The sequence below is a fragment of the Aplidium turbinatum genome, chromosome 4 (assembly GCF_918807975.1).
Source record: "Aplidium turbinatum chromosome 4, kaAplTurb1.1, whole genome shotgun sequence".
Taxonomy (NCBI): domain Eukaryota; kingdom Metazoa; phylum Chordata; class Ascidiacea; order Aplousobranchia; family Polyclinidae; genus Aplidium; species Aplidium turbinatum.
In genome coordinates, this window is record NC_137475.1 from 24909246 (window position 1) to 24935532 (window position 26287).

The following is a 26287-nucleotide window of genomic DNA, read 5'->3' on the forward strand; positions in this document are numbered from 1 at the left end:
ATTCGCACCAAGATTGGAACTAATACTGGCCTGGCACGCAGACTTGTTAAGGGGAGGTGACGTTATTATCTAGGACTTCACACAACGAACAGAGAAGAATGGCTAACAGGATCATCAGCAAACACGTCCGCACTACCCAAACACCACATAGATGGGGTAGGCCTGCTCTCAGCAGCCCTGAATGCACACACTGCAAACCCAACATTCAGGACGTCGATCACCTATAGTCAAGGATTCTCCATCCACTAAAATGTAGATATGGAACAGTAGCCTTCACGCATGTGATGATATTTTTAAATACTGGTTAAAGCGTCAAAGGCACCGCATATGCGCTGTGCACACCGTGCGGCTATAGGCCTACTACTATTTTTATAGACAAAATAGTGAGGGGCAATGGCAATTTTGATGCAAGTATAGTCGTGTGATTTTGGTTGATTTTCATATTGAAAGCCTTTGCTAATGTCTGGTCTTTGCTGCAAGGAATTTTTTTCTGATCTACAGGCTGCAACAAATCTCAGGACTTTTTTGTTTAACTACACCCATTCAGAAATTTCGAAGATGTGTATCATCATCATCATCATCCGTTCAGTCGTTTACGACTCTCGGTCACTCTATACGTCATCTTCTCCACATCTCTCGATCCCACGCAGCCTCCTTCAATTCATGCACTCCCATACCACTGTCATTTACAATCGTGTCAAGCCATCTTGTTTTTGGGCGCCCCCTTCCTCTTCCTCCGTGTATAGGTTTCTTGAAATAAGCAGGATGTATTTTACCTCCAGTGGCGATAAACGCTGTCTCTTAATTCCCTCTACACTTCTCAAAATCATGCCAAACATCCAGAAATTGCTTTTGCACTGATGAGATATCAGAAGGGCATTAGATGAAAGAGTTTTCTATTGAAGTAGCCTATAGAGTTCCATCGACAGAATCATGACTTAACAGGTCAAAAATACATAGGAGAAGCCGGGCCAAAACGGACATGCTAACTTCAAAGTGCTATCTTTGAGCAAATAAATCAGATATCATGGATTTATTGCGTTTTTTTGAATTAACATTTCACTCAACAACAACTGCCCAGAGTATGAAACCTAATGTGTTTATCAATTTTTGTTTATTTCCACGATAGTCTTTTAGGAAGTAAACAGGCATGCCGTCTTGTGCTTGACAATCTAACGATCTCTGTAATGTGTTGATGCTTCATATTGTTTATCAATCACTGTGAATATTGCGATTCGTTGAACCCTTTTGATTTTTGTACGACAAAAATGTTTATTTTCTCTGTTTTTGATTAGGCTACTATAGAATCGTAGCCTACTTCCAAACAATGACCGATTATAAAATGTTTTAAATTTGCCCGTGAACAGCAATGGCATTCCTGTAGCAAAGCTTTGAGAAAAATTTTCATTGAGTAAAATGTCTTTTCTATCGAATAAACTGATTGATGAACTTAACTGTGTTATGTACAAATTAATTCTTATTGTAACGTCCAGATTTCGAAAAGACAAAAGAAAGAGGAAAACGAAAAGAATGGAGAAAGCGAAAGTATGGTTCGAAAAAAGCGCTCAAAGCACAACAACGAACAAAGCAACAGAAAGCGTGATCGAAGAAACACCAATCAAAAATCCAACACTTTTTTCAGTAAGCAAGTGGAAATTTAATTTATAACAAGATTAGAAAAAACGAGGAAAAGTTTTTTCTAAGCAGCGATTCGAAATGTATTTGCTTGTGACATGTAACAATGTCCTCAGTTGAGAAAATCTGAATCATAACTGATCAAAGAGGAAATGATTAAATATAAGCAAATCAGGAAAAACTGAATAATTTACAATAAAAATATATATCCCATATGTACAAAACTTAGTTAGGCTACATCAAACGTTTTAACTTTATCCACACAAAATTAACCTAGTTTCACACATAAACCTCTTTAATTCTCTGAAAAAAACTGCAGTGCCTAGTTTAAATTTGTTGTTATGAAGCATATTTAGCCCCTTGAATAACAACGCACTCGCAAATTCAAAGCAATTTGCCTGACAGCAAAAACCCTCACTTGAACCATCCGCCTCCAGTTTTCGACTGGAGGCGCGTGGTGTCCTGGCCTGTTATAGAGATCGTCTTGATTGGATTCCACACCGGGTCATAAAAAAGACCTTTTAAAACAACCGCTGAGCACTCTGCTCTCAGTGTCGAGGAATAAGCCTGTTACCTTATGTTTACCTTAATCTTTTAAAAGATTATATCAAATGAACCAGCAAGTCTTGAGATAGCCTTGTTTTACAATGTATTCCGTGCAGTGGCGTACGCAGGATTTTCTCAAGGGGGGGGGGGGGCATTGAGAGTAGCGTAGCCAGGAATATTGAGAGAGGGGTGGTCACAGCGGTAAACCATAATCTCTTCGTGGGAAAATTGTAACATAAGATTCCCGAATCCGTTCGTCTGTATGTATCGACCGAAAAAGAAACACTCCTTGAAACGTCTATTCAATAAGTGTATTCCTGTAAAATTAGCCCGCGGCTATCGAAATCGAGATGCAACGCCGTACACCTCTAAAAACTGTCACTACGATACAGATTACTTGGATAAAAGACGGAACTTTTGTCCAGTTAGCAAGCACTAAGCAAACAGTTAAATGTGCGGCCAACTTTCAAACAATCATTTTACGAATGACCAGAATAGATAGCAATATCTCAAACTCACATATGCAGTACTGTGACGCAATAATGAAAGACAATTATGAAGTCATTCAAACAGGTGTTTAAAGCTGATGTAATATTTCCTGTTTAAACAGGTTTCAAACTGAAACAGGCCCAAACAGGTCCAAACAGGTTTGACACAAGTCTTATGAACGATGGTGCAATTTTGGCACATTTTCTAGCAATTTCCATGACGTAATATTCAGTAGACTTGAACGGTTTTTTATATGACGTTTGATTAGGTGAACCATTGTCTGGAACATAGCGGCCCCTAGTTATGACAGTCTGACATGGCATAACTAAAAAAGAATTGACGACAATTGTGAGCCAATGAATAAAAACACATGATACACAAATTGTTTGAATCACTCACGTTTAAGTTAATACGCAAATACAAAGGGCATGCAAAGAATGAACAGCAATAAGAATAAACACGACGATACATGAAATTGGTACCATAGGTACACACTAAAATGACGCTATATACAATGGTTGCGATAATAACCGACTGTTCTGGACTCAGACAAGTGTCGGCCACCGCAGACAAAACCAGGCTCAAACCCTAACACTTAGGTGTTCTTTACAGGGGCGAGGCACGAAATATCCCTCAACACGTAGTCTACTTTCACTTTCCCCGTACTCTCATCATAGTTGCAGACGGCAACTTTGGCTCTACGAACCACAGGCTTCCTTTTCCTAATTTGTGGAACTACCTCATGCACCCTCCCAAGTTGATACTTCCCACGTTTACCAATGTCTTGGAGAGAACCTACCACTACAAGTTGACCAGGCTCCAAATTCTCGGCCATTTTTAACCATTTTTTTCCGGCCCTGAAGCCCTGGCAAGTAAAAATCGATCCATTTACTCCAAAACTGCTGAGAAAGTGACAAATTGAACCGATAATCCCTCCTTAGTTGGTCACGATCATGTGGCTGCCCAACAGCACAGTATGGGTCTAAGTATGGGGTCAAAAGTGAGGCAGGGGTGATGACAGTAAAATCCCTAGGGTCGTCACTCAAAGGTACCAAAGGGCGTTCGTTCACGATCCGAACGGCACTGCCTGTGTACGTAAGCAGTTCAATAAAATTGGGCTTACGAATTGAAGAGTCCAAAATGTGAAAAAAGTATTTGGTCATATCGGCCACGAAACCAAGTCTACTCAGCCGAAATCTAGCCAAGAGATCTGCCAGAGGGTTTAAGAAATCAGGACCCGAAAACATTACATCATTAACACAAGTTCCTCGAAATTCAGACTTGCCATCGTAAACAATACGCTTTTTTAATTGTGACGTCACAAAGTATGGTAAATACCATTCAAATCCTTTGACATTTCCTGCTTCACCAGCACGCTCAATATAGCCATTAGATTTAAGATCTTTCATGGTGTCAGTAAGGAAATCACGAAGTTCAGGTTGTTTTAAAGTCTTCTTCCTTAAAGCAGCAGCTCTATCTGACGCCAACACAAAATTGTTAGGTAGATCAATATCTTCCTTCAACGGAACAGGTATCTCAAATCGACCATCTTTCAACTCAATATTCGGTTCAACAAGTTCTCTAGCCAAAATGTCATTGCGAGACAATTCACAGGTTTCATTTTGCAAGGTCAAATCCTGAATGACTTTATTCAGGTCTGCTATTTCCATATCACGAGACTCAATTTTACGCTGAAAGCCAGAGATGACATCCGACTCTGAAGACGTCTGCACTCTGCACACGTTAGCAACGCTTTCATCTAAGGGTGACTTACCACCACAAGCCAACCAGCCGAGAGAAGTGAGTAAAGCATGCGGTTCACTACGATTTTCACCAACACGCTCCTCTTTGGCCCACATCAAATAAGCGTTGTCGTTTCCAATCAGTACATCTACAGTACTACAATCATTCAAATGAAACATATTCACGTCATGAAAATGACGGAAACCATTTAAATCTTGTTTATGCGGTAAAGTTTTAACATCGTCAGCCCAAGCTGGGTTAACCACCGAAGTTATATCACAAAACAGTTCATCTGTCTCTAACGACTGGATGTTGAGTTTAACAAGGTTAGCACAAGTAGGTTTCTGACCAGCCAGGGTATCCATTTTAAACGACGCTTTGTCGTACGGTTTAAGACCAAGTTCGCACACCAAATCACTCGAAACAAACGTCAACTGCGAACCAGGATCATGCTGACAATACACCAACTTCGATTTGCCAGTCATTGGATTCAAAACACGAGCAGCAGTAACGCGGTTAAAGGCTGCTTTAACATTTCCAATCTTAACATTACGCACAGGAACTCTGGCACCAGTATCATCTTTGCCGACCGAATCCAGAGAATCACGTGACGTCACATAAAAATCATGCAGAAAAAAATAGTGTTTCCTATCGTTGTTAGGTCCACACTTACGACAGTTATTTGCATGAACGCAATCCCTAACCATATGCTGGCGCAAACAATTCAAGCATGTGCCAGCTTTCACAATGACATCTCTCCGATCTTTAGGTGTTAAGCGCAAAAATTCTTTACAATTAGACAAAAAAGGATATTCAACTTGACCACGTGACGAACAATAAAAACATGCCGGTATGTCTCTACGTCTGGCCACACCACCGCGCGGTGCGCCAACAGCAGTCGAGTACTGCGAACTCCCTGAAATCATATTATCATGGGGTTTTACCGACGTCTGCCTAACCGGACATGAAGGCAATTTTCCTTGGCCAAACTTTTTAAAATGCTGCGACTCACCAGAATCGCCCATTAGCATAATAGCAAAATCAGTCGACTTGCGCGTTTCCTCCCGTACTACAAATTCAAACAAACTCTGAAAAGTAGGCTCATCAGTACCACCATACTGATCACCTAAAAAGTCAAGATAACGCTGCTTAGCGTCAAACGGGAGTCGCTTAGCCAAATCCAAAACAAAACGTCCTTCCAATTTGTCACGCTGACCATAAGCTTGCGCGTAAAGCAAACACTGCGACAATTCATCTTTAAATTCTTTCAAATCACTGGAAGAGATAGAAGTCAATTTGCTACCATAGCGATACTTTCTAATTTCTGGTTCGGCGAAAAGACCTCCACGAACTTCAAAACGCTGGGACAAGCGAGCTAACGACATTTCTATCCTGTCTTCCTCTGACAAGCCAGGCGTGTCGGAAACCAAATTAGCAATCGTTTGCGCAGCTGTTCTAACACAAGCTGCTTGTAACAAAGTCAAACGAGTTCAATTGAAGGGTGAAGCTGCCATTAAGGCCGTAACACGATTTTTAAAGAAGATAAATGGCATATTATTACCATCGTAACCAATCAAGGCCGCCTTATCGAAAAACGTCCTACTATTTTGGTATTCAAAAAAGCAATCTTGTTGTTGAGAACTCGATTTAGCGGGAGAAGACAAGCTATATCCCTTAAGGGGCTGAGTGGGCTCAGTCACATGCACAGCCCGATCACGATCCTCACACACGTTAAAATCAGGAGACACGATACGCCTCTCACAACCACCCAAATTACGTGTAGCTGGGCGATCAACAACTAGCGGCGCAGAAAACTTTGAAGGGGGCAAAGCATTACTGCTAATGGCGGCCCCGTGACCTGTACGCTCTGGGGGAGGAGTTCGGTTGTAATTTGCAGACCTTGGCTCTACAGCCTTCGGAAGACCCTTAGCCGCGGCCCCGAGACCTCCTGAAACAGCTGGAAAACATGTGGATTGTACAGGTCCACTTACGGATTCAACAGGCGTCTGGAAAAGGTTAGGTAAATTAAACTGCGATTGATGTTCACTTCTGGAATGGTTAGAAGAGCCCTTCCTAGAGCTACGCCGGGAGCCCAACTCAGAACGATATTCAGCTAAAACTACCTCTTTACGTTGTTCGGCCCTCAACTGAGCGTCTTTGAGTGCGAACTAAGCAGCTCTAGCTTCAGCTTTCGCGGCGGCCTCAGCAGCTCTCGCTTCGGCCTCAGCTCTCGCGATGGCCTCAGCTCGTACGGCCTCAGCTCTCGCGGCAGCCTCAGCTCGTATGGCCTCAGCTCTCGCGATGGCCTCAGCAGCTCTTGCTTCGGCCTCAGCTTGTATCTGGAGCTCCTCTCGTTTTAACTGTAGGTTAATTTGTGTAACTATCCGTGACGAGCTCTCAGACATCCTAGTGCTTACATTTGAGGCGCTATCCTCAGGATGTATGTCAGCATCCAACCTATCTGAGAATTCACTTTCTTTTTGTTCGAAGTTATGTTTTAACGAGTTAAATTCGGGATCTACCCTATCACGAAGTTCTGCCAGAATTGCAGAGTTACAAATTTTACTCAAAAGAGCATGGAAATGCAGTAATTCCTCTTCTAAAGTAGAGAACTTAGATCGAAAAATTAACAGTTCCTGCTTATCACTCAAAGAACCTAGGGCTACAGAAAGTTTCCCAATTTGAGTCAAAATATCCCGTCTAAGATGCCGGGCCTCTCGAACTGACTTAGCCTCATCGTTACTGGGTCCCTCCCCAGAATGGCCTGCCCGACCGCAAAGAACATCATCAGGCTTAAACTCAGTCGAGTCGACGGCGGTCGAGTCCCTGTCGCCACCGAGTGTAGACATATTAAATGTTGGGGCTAAATTTAACAATTAAAAAGTTAAATTACACAAACACACAAATTTAAGTTATAAAAAACTTAACTGCAAAGACCGTAAAAAATACAAAAAAGAATTTAAATGCACGATACCGTAGCTGTACGAGTATATGAAGTCCAAAAGTCCACAAAACTTGCTTGGATTCGCCCACTTGAATCTTCAAGCACAGATGGATTGTCTTTAATCTTCTTTCTTGCCAATGGATGTCAAAGTTAGTTTTCTTCAGTACCAAACTGAGAAGAAATGTCTTTACTTTTTAGCTCAAAGTTCTTCAGTTGCCTACCGAGAAGAAATGTCTTTAATTTTCTTTGCTTCTGTAGACTACCAACCAACAAGATCTTCTTTTATTATTTCTTTGCTTCTAATTTCCAACTGACAACAACGTCTTTTATTTTTTGCTTCTAAGTGCTTCTTGGCCTACCAACTAACAAACTTCGTCTTTTATTTTTTTATGGTCACAGCGGTAAACCATAATCTCTTCGTGGGAAAATTGTAACATAAGATTCCCGAATCCGTTCGTCTGTATGTATCGACCGAAAAAGAAACACTCCTTGAAACGTCTATTCAATAAGTGTATTCCTGTAAAATTAGCCCGCGGCTATCGAAATCGAGATGCAACGCCGTACACCTCTAAAAACTGTCACTACGATACAGATTACTTGGATAAAAGACGGAACTTTTGTCCAGTTAGCAAGCACTAAGCAAACAGTTAAATGTGCGGCCAACTTTCAAACAATCATTTTACGAATGACCAGAATAGATAGCAATATCTCAAACTCACATATGCAGTACTGTGACGCAATAATGAAAGACAATTATGAAGTCATTCAAACAGGTGTTTAAAGCTGATGTAATATTTCCTGTTTAAACAGGTTTCAAACTGAAACAGGCCCAAACAGGTCCAAACAGGTTTGACACAAGTCTTATGAACGATGGTGCAATTTTGGCACATTTTCTAGCAACTTCCATGACGTAATATTCAGTAGACTTGAACGGTTTTTTATATGACGTTTGATTAGGTGAACCATTGTCTGGAACAGGGGGGTTAGTGGGCGAAGCCCAGCGGGCGAAGCCCGACGGCGTTTCCGCTTAAGACTACACCCAGCGGCGGGGGGTCTGGGGGGCCTCCCCCAAAAAATTTTGAAAAACTACTTTGAATTTGGTGCATTCTGAGAGCATTTTCAACAAAAATGTGGGTATGAATATTCCTGTAAAATGGTGCTGTCCAGTGGCATAGCAAAAGGATAAGATCATGTTTTCTTCGGCATTTTTCGGAAATAAAGCTAAGTCTCTATGTTTTCTTGTTAATTCCTGGCTGAGATATTTGAATGTTTGGTATTGGCAAAACTCGCTCTTTTAATGCAGTTTTGTTTAAAATTAGGCAAGTTTTTTTTAGACTGAAGCCATCATTTCCAAGCAAAAAGAGACTGAAAGCATCTTTCTCAATATCGTGACGTCACACACGTGCCAAAGTGGGGTTCTAACCCCCAAGGCCTAACCCCCCCTCCCCTTGGCTATGCCACTGGCCATTGATATCTCAGACGTCTTCATGATATCCCAGTATGGTTTTAGTTTAGACTTTATCCATTTCTCTCTCACTAATCACTATAATAGGCAGAGGCTTACAGAACACTATGCTACATTGGCATACCTGGGGTGGGGTAGGTGGATTGGGCCATGTATTTCGTATTGGCCTAGTCTATAAAACAACATTGTTACAGTAATTGCTTTGACAGAGCAATGCAAAACATATTAAATGTCTTAATCTACGTCGTTAACTACTAAAACATTTTTAAGGGGGGGGGGGGGGGGCATTGCCCAATGCCCCCCCCCCCTGCGTACGCCACTGATTCCATGTCATATTCATGTTCGTTGTTGACGATGTTGCATTTGCAGATGGTTGCCACTTGGTCCCCGACGAGAACAACATCGATTCTGGTAAGCAAAAGTTGTGAGGAAGTACAGAAAGCATCTCTGCTTTTATATCAACTAGCAACACAGGCAACAACGATGATTTGATCATCATCAAGCATGATGTTTGCTGTGTGTTATGTTAGAACGTTGCGGTAGCACTTAAAGCGAACACGCTAGATCAGGAGCTCAATCTGTGGTCGTGAACTTGTAAACTGAAATGAAAGTTATAGCGGCCTTGCATTCAATCAAACGCTTTGGCTACCGTACTGTAAGCAAAGTTTTTCTCAAGTGGACTACAGCAATGCTAACAAACTACAAACTTTTATGCGACATTCTTGTTTTTTGTTTTTTTTTCATTTAAATGACCTCATCTAATACATCTTATCCTTTTATAGTAGCTATTTCATAAACCCTGACTGATACTTGTTGGCAGTGGCAAAAAGGTTGTATTATGCCCCTACATTAGATGCATTGATGAACCCATTGAACTACCCAACCAACATAATGTGCTGTGTACTATACATGGCTATCAACGACCAACGTTGTATGATTGTGAACGGTAACGGGAACGTGGGTGGAATGTCACAAGACACATCAATGCGCCCCAACAACATTAGGGTTAACCAACAACCACATTAACCAGTTACATTAACAGTTACATTAACCAGTTACAACCACATCAACCACATCAACCACATTAACCATGAACCAGTTAGCCACCAACAACAACATTAAGGTTAAAGACCCCAAGAAAGTTAGTATTAATTATTCAAGCCTCAACATTTCAACGGAGTGTTTTTTCAACGCAAATATGTTCAAAATCAACGTACCGTATCACTGCCATTGTTGGATGAATCTTTGGTGACAAGAGCCAGTCTTTTTGCAATCTCTCATGCTTCTCACAACTACATTGAAAGGTGGTCACAACAGTAAACCATAATCTCTTCGTGGGAAAATTGTAACATAAATTTCCCGGATCCGTTCGTCTGTATGCAATGACCGAAAGAAACACTCTTCTGAAAACGTCTATTCAAAAATTGTATTTCTGTAAATATAGCCCCAAGGCTGTCGAAGAATGGAGGAAACACCGTACCCACTAAAACTTGTCACTACAATACAAATTACTGAGATAAAGATGCAAATTTCGTCCAGTTGGTAAAGCACAAGCAAAACCGTTTTAATATGCGACCAACTTTTCAAGCAACAATTTTAAGAATGAGAAAATAGATTGCAATATTCCAAACGCACGTAACCATTTTCTGTGGCGTAATAATGATAAGCATTATGAAGCTATTCAAGCACCTGTTCAATTTGGCTTACACCATATCTCGTAATTCAAGATTTAACGATGGTGCAATGTTTTAACAGGCGTGACAAAGGTGATGCAATCTTTGCTTATTTCTAGCAAGTCCATGACGTAAGACGTCAGGTTCAGTAGACAATGGTTTTATGTGACGTTTGATTTGTACAGAGATTGTCCGTAACATAGCGGCCCCTAGTTATGACAGTCTAACATGGCATAACTAAAAAAGAATTTAAGGACAATCGTGAGCCGATGAATAAAAACACACGATACACAAATTGTTTGAATCACTCACGTTTAAGTTAATACGCAAATACAAAGGGCATGCAAAGAATGAACAACGATAAGAATAATACGCGACGATACATGAAATTGGTACCATGGGTACACGCTATATACAATGGTTGCGACAATAACCGACTGTTCTGGGCTCAGACAATGGTCGACCACTGCAGAAGCAGACAGAACTAGGCTCAAACCCTAACACTTAAGTGTTCTTTACGGGAGCGAGGCACAAAATATCCCTCAATACGTAGTCTACTTTCACTTTCCCCGTACTCTCATCATAGTTGCAAACGGCAACTTTATCTCTCCGAACCACAGGCTTCCATTTCCTAATTTGTGGGACCACCTCATGCACCCTCCCAAGTTGATACTTCCCACGTTTACCAATGTCTTGGAGAGAACCCACTACTACAATTTGACCAGGCTCCAAATTCTCGGCCGTTTTTAACCATTTTTTCCGGCCCTGAAGCCCTGGCAAGTAAAAATCGATCCATTTACTCCAAAACTGCTGAGAAAGTGCCAAATTGAACCGATAATCCCTTCTTAGTTGGTCACAATCATGTGGTTGCCCAACAGCACAGTATGGGTCTAAATATGGGGTCAACAGTGATGCAGGAGGGATATAATAATAATAATGTTAGTTTTTATATAGCGCTGTATCCATCGCAGAAGGCGTTGCTCCTCAGCGCTTTACAAAGCAGACAGTGTCAATGCAGCCGTATAGAGGCGCAACTGAGTACATTATTACCCGAATCCACTCCATTACTCAGTGCCAAGCAGAAATTAGATTCAGTACCATTTTTAAAAAGTCTTTGGTATGACCCGACAAGGTATCGAACCCATGCCTACCGATTCAGAGGCGGGCGCACTAACCACTAAGGGATGACAGTAAAATCCCTAGGGTCGTCACTCAAAGGTACCAAAAAGCGTTCGTTCACGATCCGAACGGCACTGCTCGTGTACGTAAGCAGTTCAATAAAATTGGGCTTACGTATTGAAGTGTCCAAAACGTGAAAAAAGTACTTAGTCATATCGGCCACGAAACCAAATCTACTAAGCCGAAATCTAGCCAAGACATCTGCCAGAGAGTTTAACAAATCAGGACACGAAAGCATTACATCATTAACACAAGTTCCTCGGAATTCAGACTTGCCATCGTAAACAATGCGCTTTTTTAATTGTGACGTAACAAAGTATGGTAAATACCACTCAAATCCCTGTACATTTCCTGCTTCACCAGCACGCTCAATATAACCATTAGATGTAAGATCTTTCATGGTGTCAGTAAGGAAATCACGAAGTTCAGGTTGTTTTAAAGCCTTCTTTCTTAAAGCAGCAGCTCTATCTGACGCCAACACAAAATTGTTAGGTAGATCAATATCTTCCTTCAACGGTACAGGTATCTCAAATCGGCCATCTTTCAACTCAATATTCGGTTCGACAAGTTCTCTAGCCAAAATGTCATTGCGAGACAATTCACAGGTTTCATTTTGCAATGTCAACTCCTAAATGACTTTGTTCAGGTCTGCTATTTCCATATCACGAGACTCAATTTTACGCTGAAGGCCAGAGATGACATCAGACTCTGAAGACGTCTGCACTCTGCACACGTTAGCAACGCTTTCATCTAAGGGTGACTTACCACCACAAGCCAACCAACCGAGAGGAGTGAGTAAAGCATGTGGTTCACTACGATTTTTACCAAGACGCTCTTCTTTAGCCCACATAAAATAAGCGTTGTCGATGCCAATCAGTACATCTACAGTACTACAATCACTCAAATGAAACATATTCACGTCATGAAAATGACGGAAACCACTTAAATCCTGCTTATGCGGTAAAGTTTTAGCATCGTTAGCCCAAGCTGGGTTAACCACCGAAATTATATCACAAAACAGTTCATACGTCTCTAACGACTGGATGTTGAGTTTAACAAGGTCAGCACAAGTAGCTTTCTGACCAGCCATGGTATCCATTTTAAACGACGCTTTATCCAGAGATACCTAGACACTAAGCTTTATCGTACGGTTTAAGGCCAAGTTCGCACACCAAATCACTCGAAACAAAAGTCAACTGCGAACCAGGATCATGCTGACAATACACCAACTTTGATTTGCCAGTTATTGGATTCAAAACACGAGCAGCAGTAACGCGGTTAAAGGCTGCTTTAACATTTCCAATCTTAACATTACTCACAGGAACTCTGGCACCAGTATCATCTTTGCCGACAGAATCCAGAGAATCACGTGACGTCACATAAAAATCATGCAGAAGAAAAAAGTGTTTCCTATCGTTGTTAGGTCCACACTTATGGCAGTTGTTTGCATGATTACAGTCCCTAACCATATGTTGGCGCAAACAATTCAAACATTTGCCAGCTTTCACAATAACATCTCTCCGATCTTTAGGTGTCAAGCGCAAAAATTCTTTACAGTTAGACAAAAAATGATGTTCGACTTGACCCCGTGACGAACAATAAATGCATGCCGGTAGGTTTCTACGTCTAGCTTCACCACCGCGCAGTGCGCCAACAGCAGTCGAGTACTGCGAACTCCCTGACATCATATTATCATGGGGTTTTACCGACGTCTGCCTAACCGGACATGAAGGCAATTTTCCTTTGCCAAACTTTTTAAAATGCTGCGACTCACCAGAATCGCCCATTAGCATAATGCTAAAATCAGTCGACTTGCGCGTTTCCTCCCGTACTACAAAATCAAACAAACTCTGAAAAGTAGGCTCATTAGTGCTACCATACTGATCACCTAAAAAGTCAAGGTAGCGTTGTTTAGCGTCAAACGGGAGTCGCTTAGCCAAATCCAAAACAAAACGTCCTTCCAATTTATCTCGCTGACCATAAGCTTGCGCGTAAAGCAGACACTGCGACAATTCATCTTTAAACTCTTTCAAATCACTGGAAGAGATCGAAGTTAATTTGCTATCATAGCTGTAGTTCCTAATTTCTGGTTCGGCAAAAATACCTCCACGAACTTCAAAACGTTGGGACATGCGAGCTAACGACATTTCTATCCTGTCTTCCTCTGACAAGCCAGGAGTGTTGGAAACCGAATTAGCAATCGTTTGCGCAGCTGTTATAATACAAGCTGCTTGTAACAAAGTTAAACGAGTCCCTTTAAAAGGCGAACCTGCCATCAAGGCCGTAATAAGATTTTTAAAGAAGATAAATGGCATATTATTACCATCGTAACCAATCAAGGCCGCCTTACCGAAAAACGTCCTACTATTTTGGTATTCAAAAAAGCAATCCTGTTGTTGAGAACTTGATTTAGCGGGAGAAGACAAGCTATATCCCTTAAGGGGCTGAGGAGGCTCAGTCACATGCACAGCCCGATCACGATCCTTACACACGTTAAAATCAGGAGACGCGACACGCCTCTCACAACCACCCAAATTACGTGTAGCTGGTCAATCAAAACCTAGCGGCGCGGAAAACTGCGAAGGAGGCAAAACGTTACTTCTGATGGCGGCCCCGTGACCTGTACGCTCTGGGGGAGGAGCTCGGCGAAAATTCGCAGGCCTTGGCTCTAGATCCTTAGGAAGACCCTTAACAGCGGCCCCGAGACCTCCTGAAACAGCTGGAAAACATGTGGATCGGAGTGGTCCACTTACAGATTGAACAGGCGTCTGGAAAAGGTTATGTAAATTTAACCGCGATTGATGTTCACCTCTGGAATGCCTAGAAGAGCCTTCTTAGAGCTACGCCGGGAGCCCACCTCTGATCGATATTCAGCTAAAGCTACCTTCTTACGTTGTTCAGCCCTCAAATGGGCGTCTTTGAGTGCGAACTCAGCAGCTCTCGCTTCGGCCTCAGCTCTCGCTTCAGCCTCAGCTCGTATGGCCTCAGCTCTGGCGGCGGCCTCAGCTTGTATGACCTCAGCTCTGGCGGCGGCCTCAGCAGTTCTCGCTTTGGCCTCAGCTCTCAAGTCGGCCTCAGCTAGTATGGCCTCAGCTCTGGCGGCGGCCTCAGCTCGTATGACCTCAGCTCTGGTGGCGGCCTCAGCAGCTCTCGCTTCGGCCTCAGCTCTCGCGGCGGCCTCAGCAGCTCTCGCTTCGGCCTCGGCTTGTATCTGGAGCTCCTCTCGTCTTAGCTGCAGGTTAATTTGTGCAACTATTCGTGACGAGCTCCTAGGCATCCTAGTGCTTACATATGAGGCGCTATCCTCAGGATGTATATCAGCATCCAACATATCTGAGAACTCACTTACTTTTTGTTCGAAGTTATTTTTTAACGAGTTAAATTCGGGATCTACCCTATCACGAAGTTCTGCCAAAATTGCAGAGTTGAACATTTTACTCAAAAGAGCATGGAAATGCAGTAATTCCTCTTCTAAAGTAGATAAGTTAGATCGAAAAATTAACAGTTCCTGCTTATCACTCAAAGAACCTAGGGCTACAGAAAGTACCCCAATTTGAGTCAAAATATCCCTTCTAAGATGCCGGGCCTCTCGAACTGACTTAGCCTCATTGTTACTGGGTACCTCCCCAGAATGGCCTGCCCGACCGCAAAGAACATCATCAGGTTTAAACTCAGTCGAGTCGACGGCGGTCGAGTCCTTGTCGCCACCGAGTGTAGACATATTAAATGTTGGGGCTAAATTTAACAATTAAAAAATTAAATTACACAAACACACAAAATATTACAGTAGTTATAAAAGTGTTGAACTGTTTTATTCGCATCAGTGGCTCACGATACAAAAGATTGACACGGTGAGAGAGTACAAACAAACATAGCCAGGTCGAAGACTTTAAGAAACCGGCCTGCCACACCCGCGGCGGCGGGGAGCGGCGTGATTTATGGGGTGACGATGCACTCGGAGGGTTATGTCCACCAGCTTAGGTCGCGAGGGCCAGGCTGGGGAGTCGAGGTAATAACTGCAAAGATCGTAAAAATACAACAAGAATTTAACTGCAGACAGTGCACACCGTTTCGACCTTCCGGTCTCATCAATGCAGTGTTGAACTGTTTTATTCGCATCAGTGGCTCACGATACAAAAGATTGACACGGAGAGAGAGTACAAACAAACATAGCCAGGTCGAAGACTTTAAGAAACCGGCCTGCCACACCCCGCGGCGGCGGGGAGCGGCGTGATTTATGGGGTGACGATGCACCCGGAGGGTTAAGTCCACCGATGATGAACTGTTTTATTTTGATCAACGACGCACGAGTACAAAATAATTGACACGGCGAGTAGAACACAATAAACATAGCCAGGTCAGAGACTTTAAAGAACCGGCCTGCCACGCCCCGTGGAGGCGGGGAGCGGCGTGATTATGGGGTGGCAATGCACCCGGAAGGGAAGTCCACCAGCTTAGGTCGCGGGGGCCAGGCTGGGGAGTCTAGGTACCTGTGGAAGGAAAGTGTGGATCGAGAATTTTGTACGACTCGTCCGCAAAAGTTAGAATGGCGGAACGGGCCAGGGAGACGGGCTTTGCTTTCTGCAAACGCAAAAAGGTCAGCTCACGACGGGCCGGGCGACAGAAGTTTTATAAAGCCAGGCAGCGCCCACGTCTCCATCACGTGACCGTAACACAGGTACGTTTAACTCCTATACCCGGTCTGCCCGTAGGCAGAGCGGATAAACTTTGGGGTCTCCCACGAGGAAGAGAAGCTTAACTACAAGGACGATTTGAATACTCGTGGGAGACGAAAATTATATAAAATCTGGAACAAAGGCTCAATTAATTGGTGTAAAAAAAAAGATGGTAAGTGGGAATATATTGTATGCTTTACCTACCGAAAAAGTGTTGACGTTGAACCAACGAGCACGGATGTGCACTGGCCAGACGTTGAGGCAGGTTCGCCCAGATGGGTCGGGGGGACTAGCGATCGAAGCGTAGATATGACTAGGCTACGTTACCAGGAAAAATATAGAATAGTGGGATGAAACTTTGGAGGTTGCATCGAGTTGATCAAGAAATCATGTTTATCGATGAGTTAAAAGCAACGCGAGGTTGATCCGAGCGGGAAAGAGCAGCATATCGGGAGAAGGTAGTGTGTGATAATCTAAAATATTGAAATATGAAAATACAGATCCAGTGTTGTTAATGATATTACGTCATTGATAGATGATATGAGTCCATTCACGATATGCAATATATACTTAATTCATATATTGCTATTTTATTTTATTGATGATGATTGTATTCTTCATTGAGCTGCAGCATGCTGATGAAACAACAATTGTTTACAGGTAAATTGATAATGAAACAATGGATTTAACATACTATGACGTCACACAATTACTGGCGGGTTTTGAGGTTTGCTGTCTTGCGCGCTCGGATGCTTACTGCAGAGCTTCTGTTGTTGGGGAATTGAGCTTCTGATCGCTGGAATCGTCTTTTCTATGACGTAGCCCCTCCACGAGTGAGCCCGGCGTTCCAAGCTTTCCAGACACGGAGGGAACCTTCGATTGAGAGAGAGGCCACTTTTCTAGCCACCTCTACTACCCCACGAGCAGGAACACCCAAGGCCGCCAAAGCCCGAGAGCTCAACGGAGCATAGCTCCCGAGGGAGCCTACGACGAACGGAAGTGACAGGACGTCCCTGCAAGGGCGCTTCCTGTCTTCCAATATGTTTACACATAACTCGCCGTACTTGTCGTGTTTCCTGTCGGCAGCTTTTCGAAGGGAATCCGCGCCGTAATCGAACGGGCAAGTGACGTCACATACAACCGTGACACCGTCAGGGCGTTGCAGGACAATGTCAGGGCGCAGATCAGCACCGCCCGCTTCCACGTGTTGTGGAACCGTACTATCTATGGTAAGCAAGGGTTGCCATTCGGCAGGTACATGCTTCACGATCTCCCACAATACTGAATTGTGTCGTTCCGTGACAACAGGCATCACGGTAGGGCAGTGGTTCAATATATGAGGGAGAGTCTCTTCCGCTTTCCCACACGCGCGACATATGGCAGGTTTATATGGGTGGCCATGGCTTGGTTTTGATTTCAAGGGAAGTAGGTTTAGGCGGGCTTTATAAGCAAATGCACGGTTCGCGTGATCCAGGAGCTCCGGTCGCCGAGTCCAAGAGTTCGAAAATCCGGACAGACAGTGGGCACTGACCGTCTTGCCTTGGTCAGGTTTGGATGCCCACTGTCTCCTCCACCACAAGTCATTGTGTTGGTGGAGGGTCGGAACCACTTTTTTTTCTTAGGGGAGGGGTGATTTTGGAGCTCCCCGCGGTCAACTCGAGACCGCCATCCGGGCGTGCGGACCAACGTACATTTAGACGACGGGTAGCTGCCGGGACGCGGCCCCACAAGCTTTCGCCTGTTGGGCACGGTCGAGAACGGGCACCTTCAGGAGGGGGGGTCCTTATTCAAGTAACTGGCTAGCTGGCACGGGGTAGGATCTGGAGTGCCGAACCTCAGACTGGCACAACGCCTAAGCTGCCCGAAAGCGATGGCGGAAACACGGTCGTCAGGAGACGTCAGCATCTTGAAGGCCTAGGCTATCGAAAGCGTGTCGCTTTCGCGACACAGATTCAACACACCAAAGCCCCCCAATGCAGGCTTACAGTAAAAAAAAGCGCTGCACGCCCACCTGGGAAGACGCCACGCCACCTTCAAACACTGCAATACCAGTCGATCGAGCTTCAGAAGCTCATACTGTCTGAAGCGCCGCACTCGCAGATGGTATGACGCGGACGGAAGAATGATAGAATTAAGTGCCAGAAGTTTCTAGCTTGGGGTAAGGAAAGATTTCGAGGAAATGTGTTTCTCCAGGGTGGAGATGAAAGGTTGGGTAAGGGACGCATCCGAGGCGTAACCGGTTCGAGCGCCAAGATATTTGTACGTTTCGCCTTTGGGGATGACTCGGATTTCCTCCCCGGCTAGGGAGAAAGGTTCCGGGTCGACCCGCAGACGGGACGCCGACGCTTTCCTATAGGATAAGGTGCCACACTTGCGTGGGTTGAACCGTAGCCCGGACCAGGAAGAGAAGGGATCAGTAGTAGATAAGAGGGAGATCATTTGCTCGCGATCGGAAGAAACGAGACAGATGTCGTCCGCATATGCCATACAACGTACTTTGATGTCTTCTTTAGCAGGAAGGTTGTAGCCGCAATCTGTTTTGTCACGGACGCCCCTGAGGAGCACCTCGATGACCAAATTGAATAGCAGCCCAGACAACGGGCAGCCCTGACGGACTCCCCGCCCCACAGGGATACGGTCGGTTTCACCATTGCCACAGCGGATGGTGCAGGTGTTAGCGACGTATATGTCGGAGATGCACTCAATAAGGTCTGTGGGGGCGTCGAAATGACGCAGGACCTCGGCTATGCATTCGTGCCGGACACTGCCAAAGGCGTTTCGAATGTCCAGAAACGCAACCGACACAGGCCTTTTGCGTGACTGTGCATCCGAGAGGATGGTGTCGAGCATGAACACATGCTCGTAGACGCCCTCCGTGGGCATGAATCCCTTTTGCTCTCGGCTGATAACATTCCCCTCCACCGCCCATCGCTGCAGGCGTCGGGCCAATACGGCGGCGTAAATCTTATATATGTTTCGGCAGATGGAGATGGGCCGCCAGTTGCTGACGTCGTGCAGGTCGCGAGGGCCACGCTTGGGGAGTCGAGGTACCTGTGGAGGGAGAGTGTGGATCGAAACACTATATGGCCTGTCCGCAAAACACTGTAACAATGGCCATGGAGATGTATATACATGTGACATTTTCCCATTTGTGGTACCTAAACAGTAACCAAAATTTACTACTGCCAACCTTGCCAAAGTTCTCAAACTGCAAGCAGTGAGCTTTGCGCAATGCATAGCAAGGTGCCTCCAGTAAAGACGCTCAATCGGCATAAGTCAAGAGCGTCCATAACTGCAGACAGTGCACACCGTTTCGACCTCCCGGTCTCATCATATACCCCTACAATACCCAGAGGTGGGCAAAGTTACTTTCAAAAGGAACTGAGTTACAGTTACAGTTACTTGGCCAAAATAGTAACTGAGTTACCGTTACAGTTACCGATTTTAAAAAGTAACTAGTTACAGTTACTAGTTACAGTTACAAGTTACTTTCACTTACTCACAAATCTAAACATAAAATTCTGCACCTGGCCAGCTCTGCACGCAAGTCCAGTTTAACCGTAATGTTTGATATACTCAACGGTGGGCAAACTGCGGCTCGCGAGCCGCATGCGGTTCTTCAACATAAATTTTGTGGCTTTTGTATTGAATCGTAATATTACAAAAAAATTAAGATTATATTTTATAAATATGTTATCTCGCGAATTCAACCAAGCAACTACCTAAGGTATGGCAGGCATGGTTCGAGCCATGGGCGCCACATTGATAGAGGCGCGAAAATCGGTTGGTAAAAATTAAAATTTGTTGCTTACACTTTCTTCAAAATCTAATTTGCGTCCAATACAATAAAAAGATCAAAACGGAGTCTCTCTTTTACTGTAGCCATTGTAAAACAATGGAATTGTAACGTTGCAAAAGCAACATTGTGCCACTCCTGGCTCATTTTGCGTTCAGTCAGCAACAATTGGAAGTTTAGTAAAGTCGATAAGCAGCGATTAGTTGAAGCTTAGAAGTAGCACCAGAACTTACTTATTCATTTTTATAAAAATTTATAACTTTGTAAAATCAAAACATCTTGCAACATTGACAAATGAACACTAGGAAAAATTAATTCGCACAGCATTAACAACTTATCGTCCAAATTTTCAGAGATTAGCGAGTCAAGTACAAAACTGATATGGATAAACAATCATTGTGTTTTTATTGCTGTTATGTTATTTTGTGTCACTGATTTTGCGGCTCGCCGGTGTTTATGGTTTATCCACAAGCGGCTCTTTCTTTGAACAACTTTGCCTACCCCTGTACTATACAGTGTAGTGTTAGAGCCATCCATGCTAACATAACAGCACAAGCAACAAAACCAACAATGTTTTATTCAAAACGAAATTACTCAGTAGTCTATATCTTTATTTCCTTTGAAAAATACGAGCATTTCAAAGTGCTCGTCACTTATGCCCGACTTTTTGGTCTTTAAAATGTCCTTGCCTAATGAAAACAACCTTCCACTGCAAAACAGTTTTTTCATCGGTCCGCTTGTGAATCTGGATCTGCTTAACTTGGGCTCAGGGTCCGCTTCCAAATACTCCTGTAACAGATTCAACGCACATTGCTTTTTCTTCTTAGTTTTTGCGTAAAGTGGTGCAAAAAGTCCTCTGCGGCTCTAATACCACCATCCACTTCAGTGTCGGTGCAGCTCCACTCTTCAGCAGAGCAGTTTGCTTCTTTAATTGCTTGAAGCATGTTCTGTTTTATTTTAGTCTTCAATTCAACAGTGTCGCTTGTCAGCCATTGGACACAGGCAGGCCCTGATTTATGGGGGCAGAGGGTGCAGTTGCCCTGGGCCCCCTTTTGAAGGGCCCTCCGACGTGGAAACATGTGATTTTGTGTTATTATTATTTTTTCTTTCAGCATTTGAAGTTTCTGCAAAATGCCTCCTTTTCCTTTCAAAGTTAATTTTTAGTCACAAGGTGGCGACTGAGCTTGGCGTAAAGGCATTAACAAGGGTGTGGGTGACTTTCAAGTTACCTTGCAAAAATTTTTTTGCACGGGGACCCCGACCTAAAAGTGCCCCGGGCCCCCATCAGTTAGACTCGCCCCTGGACACAGATATGCCTGAGTCTAAATTGTGGGTGGAATGCAGTCGCTGTCCTCGAACCAATGACCAAATCTGGTTTGTATTGCTTCCACAAGAACGTCCACCAACGGCAAGCAAACAGCAATATGCTGTTGCTGGTTTTGATGTCAGACAATCTTTTTAGAGTCATTGCAAGCGTTGCGGTAGGCTACACTAAATTAACTAAATGCAACAAATTTCAACTTCTTAAAGGTAACTAACTAACTGACTATAAGCGTCAAGAAATTGCTTTTAATCGCTGCGTGTTTCTTGATGATTATATAGTCAGTTAGTTAGTTACCTTCAAGAAGTTGAAATTTATTGCATTTTTATAAATATTTTCAGATTCCTGATGAGGGCTTAAGTTAAACCGAAAACGTTTGACTGTTAAACTATTCGTAAATATGTAAAATATATTGTGATAATGCTCAACCCTGTTGTATTGTTGTGTCTTGCCTGTCTTTGGTACATATTGATTAATCGCCAAAAACAATTAATTTAGCCAAATCAATTATCAAAAATCGCCAAAAAAGAGCCAAATCGCCAAACCATAAATATGAAGCCAAACGTCTTAAAAAATCGCCAGATTTCTGGATTTTGGCGATAAATTCGCCAATATGACAACCCTTCTCAGTCACAAAACAAAAAGTAGCACCGCGCATGCGCAGTGCTGCGCCAATACAGCTGCGAGAAGAATGCATTATTGCGCAGCACAAACATGTGCGGAGAAATGGACAGCAATTAGAAACTAAAATTTAATACAAAAGTAACTTGTAACTGTAACTGTTAAAAAAGTGTTAAATAGGAACTAGTTACCGCGTTTCGTTACTTTTGGAAAATAGTAACTCAGTTACCGTTACAGTTACTCAAAAAGTAACTAGTTACAGTAACTAGTTACTTTTGTAACTAGTTACTGCCCACCTCTGACAATACCGTAGTTAATTGTAGGGGTATATGAAGTCCTACCACTTCTGGAGACTTCCAATCTAGGCTATAGAAAGTTCCACAAAACTTGCTTGGATTCGTCCACTTGAATCTTCAAGCACAGATCGATTGTCTTAATCTTTTTTCTTGCCAATGATTGTCAATGTTGTTTTTCTTCAGAACCAACAAAGAAACGTCTTTAATTTTTAGCTTGAAGTTCTTCAGTACCAACTGAGAAGAAACGTCTTTAATTTTCTTTTGTGCTTCTGTTACTGACAACAACACGTCTTTATTATTTCTTTGTGCTTTAAGTTCTTCTGTAGCCTACCAACCAACAACAATCCGTCTTTATTATTTATGTGCTTCTGTAGCCTATACCAACCAACAACAATCCGTCTTTATTATTTATGCTTCTGTAGACTACCAACCAGCAACAAACCGTGTTTATTATTTATGGTCACAACGCAGTAAACCATAATCTCTTCGTGGGAAAATTGTAACATTAATTTCCCGGATCCGTTCGTCTGTATGCAATGACCGAAAGAAACACTCTTCTGAAAACGTCTATTCAAAAATTGTATTTCTGTAAAAATAGCCCCAAGGCTGTCGAAGAATGGAGGAAACACCGTACCCACTAAAACTTGTCACTACAATACAAATTACTAAGATAAAGACGCAAATTTCGTCCAGTTGGTAAAGCACAAGCAAAACCGTTTTAATATGCGACCAACTTTTCAAGCAACAATTTTAAGAATGAGAGAATAGATTGCAATATTCCAAACGCACGTAACCATTTTCTGTGACGTAATAATGATAAGCATTATGAAGCTATTCAAGCACCTGTTCAATTTGGCTTACACCATATCTCGTAATTCAAGATTTAACAATGATGTAATGTTTCAACAGGTGTGACAAAGGTGATGCAATCTTTGCTTATTTCTAGCAAGTCCATGACGTAAGACGTCAGGTTCAGTAGACAACGGTTTAATGTGACGTTTGATTTGTACAGAGATTGTCCGTAACAAAAGGCTTATTGTCTTTGGTTTCACGCATCAGAGCCTATAATCACCCAAGGCTAGTGCCGGATTTACCATTAGACTAGAAAGGCTGAAGTCTAGTGCCTCAAGATTTAGGGGCCTCAAAATTTAGGATGTACTAAATACATATAAAAACGTTTAAACATGGACTATATATTTGGAGAAACTTTCACCTGCTAATAACGTGCAATTTTCTGACAACCAGTTCCAATAAAGCAAAGTAAGTATTCATAAACAGGTCGTAAAGCAAATTAAATTGAGTCGAGCACGTAGTTACTGAGCTAACGGGGGAGTTACGTTACTCTAATCTAATGCTTTTCTTGAATTGAAGTAAGGGATCAAAATCACCTTATTTCTATACCGGTTGGATAACATGGATTAGTAAACTTTCAGCCGAATTCAAATTTCATTTACAAAAGTACCTTTTCAGCCCAATACATCTCATGGACCAAGCTAGACTCCCAGCATTCGTTATGTTTCTTCAGAACCTTGGCAAGCAACAAAGAATTCTCTAACGATCTGATCCGCTACATCCAAATCTCCAAGGATGGATACTATTTAGTTCACGCCCAGGTGAATGTCCATAAAATAATTTTAGTGTTTCCAAATGTGTTTTTTAAATACTCACAGGTGTAATTCAAATTTTTTGATTGTACGGCAAAAATGTATAAAATTCGGCCCACCAGAGATGTAAGCGAGTCTTAAATTTTAAGACTAAACTTGAAAATGACTAAGTATCAAAATTTAGAGTTGGATTTCTCAAGTCCTGAATTTTTTACTTATGCAGTTGGGCTACCGCCACGCCCAAAAGCGCTACGATTAATAAAATAGTATGACCACAAACAACGTGATAAGGCTTCAGCGACAACTCAAGGGAAGATGGTCAACTTTCTGAATGAATTAAAATGCCAAGACAAGTTCAGCTGTATAAAGAGTTATGGAATTTATCGGATGTGCCGCTTGTTCGCAACTTACACCAGCAGATTCAGTAAAAGTGTTTTTTCAGTTTCAATAGGGCGGAGATTTTGATGGAGCTTAGACTATATGGTATTTCGAGACCTATAACCAGGGTTGCCATTGACATAGACCCCAAATTAAGACAACCTAAAAATTAAATTTTTATACGAAACGAAACAAACGTTTTTGAACAAATCTTTGCACTTATACGAGCTATGATATATCAAAGGCGATAGTTTTTGACAGAAACGATCTGTTCCAGCAACTCCTTGCTCGTAGAAACTTTCTGCATCTCATGACAGCTCAAGTCTAGGCTTAGGCTACCTTTACATGTAGCGGAGATTTAACTGTCATTTCACTACGTCTGATTTTTTTTCTTGGTTCACTGAGCCGAAACAATGGAGAACACCCGCTCCACAAACGCATTACTGATCGGAAGAGAGACGATGACGCTAACCAGCTTGTAGAGCAACAGAAAAAATTCGTCTCTAGAAAAGATGTTCATCCACTTGTCCTCAGGTTCATCCTTGCGGAACACAGCATCTGGAATCTTCTTGAGCAAAGCAATGACAGCCGAGACCCCACCAAAGAACTCAAGCTTCATTGCCATTGGCAGATGAATTAATTTGTTTCGCTAACCTCTTAACTTTCTCATACTCAATTGTTTGATCTCTTAGCAGGGTTCAGTTGATGTGTGTTGGAATGTTGGATGCTTCTCAAATCGATACCATTCATTGATGTATTCCGAAAAAAATATAAAAGATTTGTAATTGTTAAAAATAAGACAAAATAAGGACTCAAGTCAAAAACAAGGACATTTCTTAGAAATAAGGAGAATTAATTTTTCTAAGATATTGCCCTTTAAAACAGTGGTTCCCAACCTGGGGTTTGCGGACCCCTTGGGGGTCCGTGAGAAAGCATTTGGGGATCCGTGATTACCTTGATGAATTTTGAAAAAAAAAAAAAAACTTTGTCTATATGCACGGATGGAGCACCAGCTATGCTCGGGAACAAATCCGGATTTGCTGCTTTAGTAAAAAACGAAGCTCCTCGCGTGGTTGTTACCCATTGCTTCTTGCACAGGTACGCCTTAGCAGCAAAAACTTTACTAGCAAGTCTCAAAGAAATTCTCACGAATTGCGTAAAAGTCGTTAATTTCATCAAAAACAGAGCTGTAAACCACCGTACTTTTAAAGCGCTCTGTCAAGAAGTAGGGTCAGATGACGGAGTACTTTTGTATCATTCTGCGGTAGGCTACGTTGGTTATCTTGAGAAGTTTTAAAACGACCGCAGCAGCTAAAAAATGAGGTATCAACTCTTGTGAAAGCAAAAGGAAGTCCTCTCTCAAAATTGTTCGAGAGTAAAAGTTTTCTATACGGCATGGCCTACTTAGCCGATATTTTCGGTCATATTAACAATGTTAATCGTGGCATTCAAGGACCAGGTGTGACAATAATTGATGCAGCTCAAAAACTGAAAGCGTTTTTTGCAAAGTTGCCGGTTTGGAAACGCAGATTGGAAGCAGGTAATTACGCTAACTTTCCAATGTTTGAAGATCTTATCTTGATGGATGAAACTCAAAGAGAATATACTCTTTTGATCTCTATGAGAGAAAAATTTTGCGCTCACTTGAAACCCTGCAAATCTCATTTCAACGTTATTTTAATTTAGAACACCTGCCGAACGAAGTTGAATTGAAACATGGATGCGAAATCCTTTTCTTTTTGACTTGAACAACATTAGCGATGACGATCTCAGTAAAGATGACCTAATTGATTTAAGATTAAAAGAGTTATTATGCATTGAGTTTCATTCAAAAACTGTGGAAGAACTTTGGTGCTCACAACTGCAAACCTACCCATTCTTGGCAAAAGCAAACGGTTTTTGTTTTGTTACCATTTATAAC

General features: G+C 42.6%; 1 protein-coding gene across 1 annotated transcript; it reads left to right on the forward strand.

The window, feature by feature from the left end:
• Positions 1 to 1522: 1522 nt before the first annotated feature.
• LOC145768461 (uncharacterized) lies at positions 1523 to 24995 on the forward strand. Its single transcript, XM_082579956.1, has 4 exons — positions 1523 to 1641; positions 9192 to 9233; positions 23855 to 23997; positions 24901 to 24995. Exons 1-4 carry the CDS (start codon positions 1548 to 1550, stop codon positions 24937 to 24939), a joined length of 318 nt encoding a protein of 105 aa, XP_082436082.1. The 5' UTR covers positions 1523 to 1547; the 3' UTR covers positions 24940 to 24995.
• The last annotated feature ends 1292 nt before the right edge of the window (positions 24996 to 26287 follow it).

Bases quoted from the DNA above. Each gene is read 5' to 3' on its own strand.
- LOC145768461 (XM_082579956.1), top strand. From the start codon at position 1,548: ATGGTTCGAAAAAAGCGCTCAAAGCACAACAACGAACAAAGCAACAGA. The intron at 1,642-9,191 runs GTAAGCAAGTGG...TTGCATTTGCAG, and splicing joins AAAATCCAACACTTTTTTCA to ATGGTTGCCACTTGGTCCCC. The intron at 9,234-23,854 runs GTAAGCAAAAGT...GTACCTTTTCAG, and splicing joins CGAGAACAACATCGATTCTG to CCCAATACATCTCATGGACC.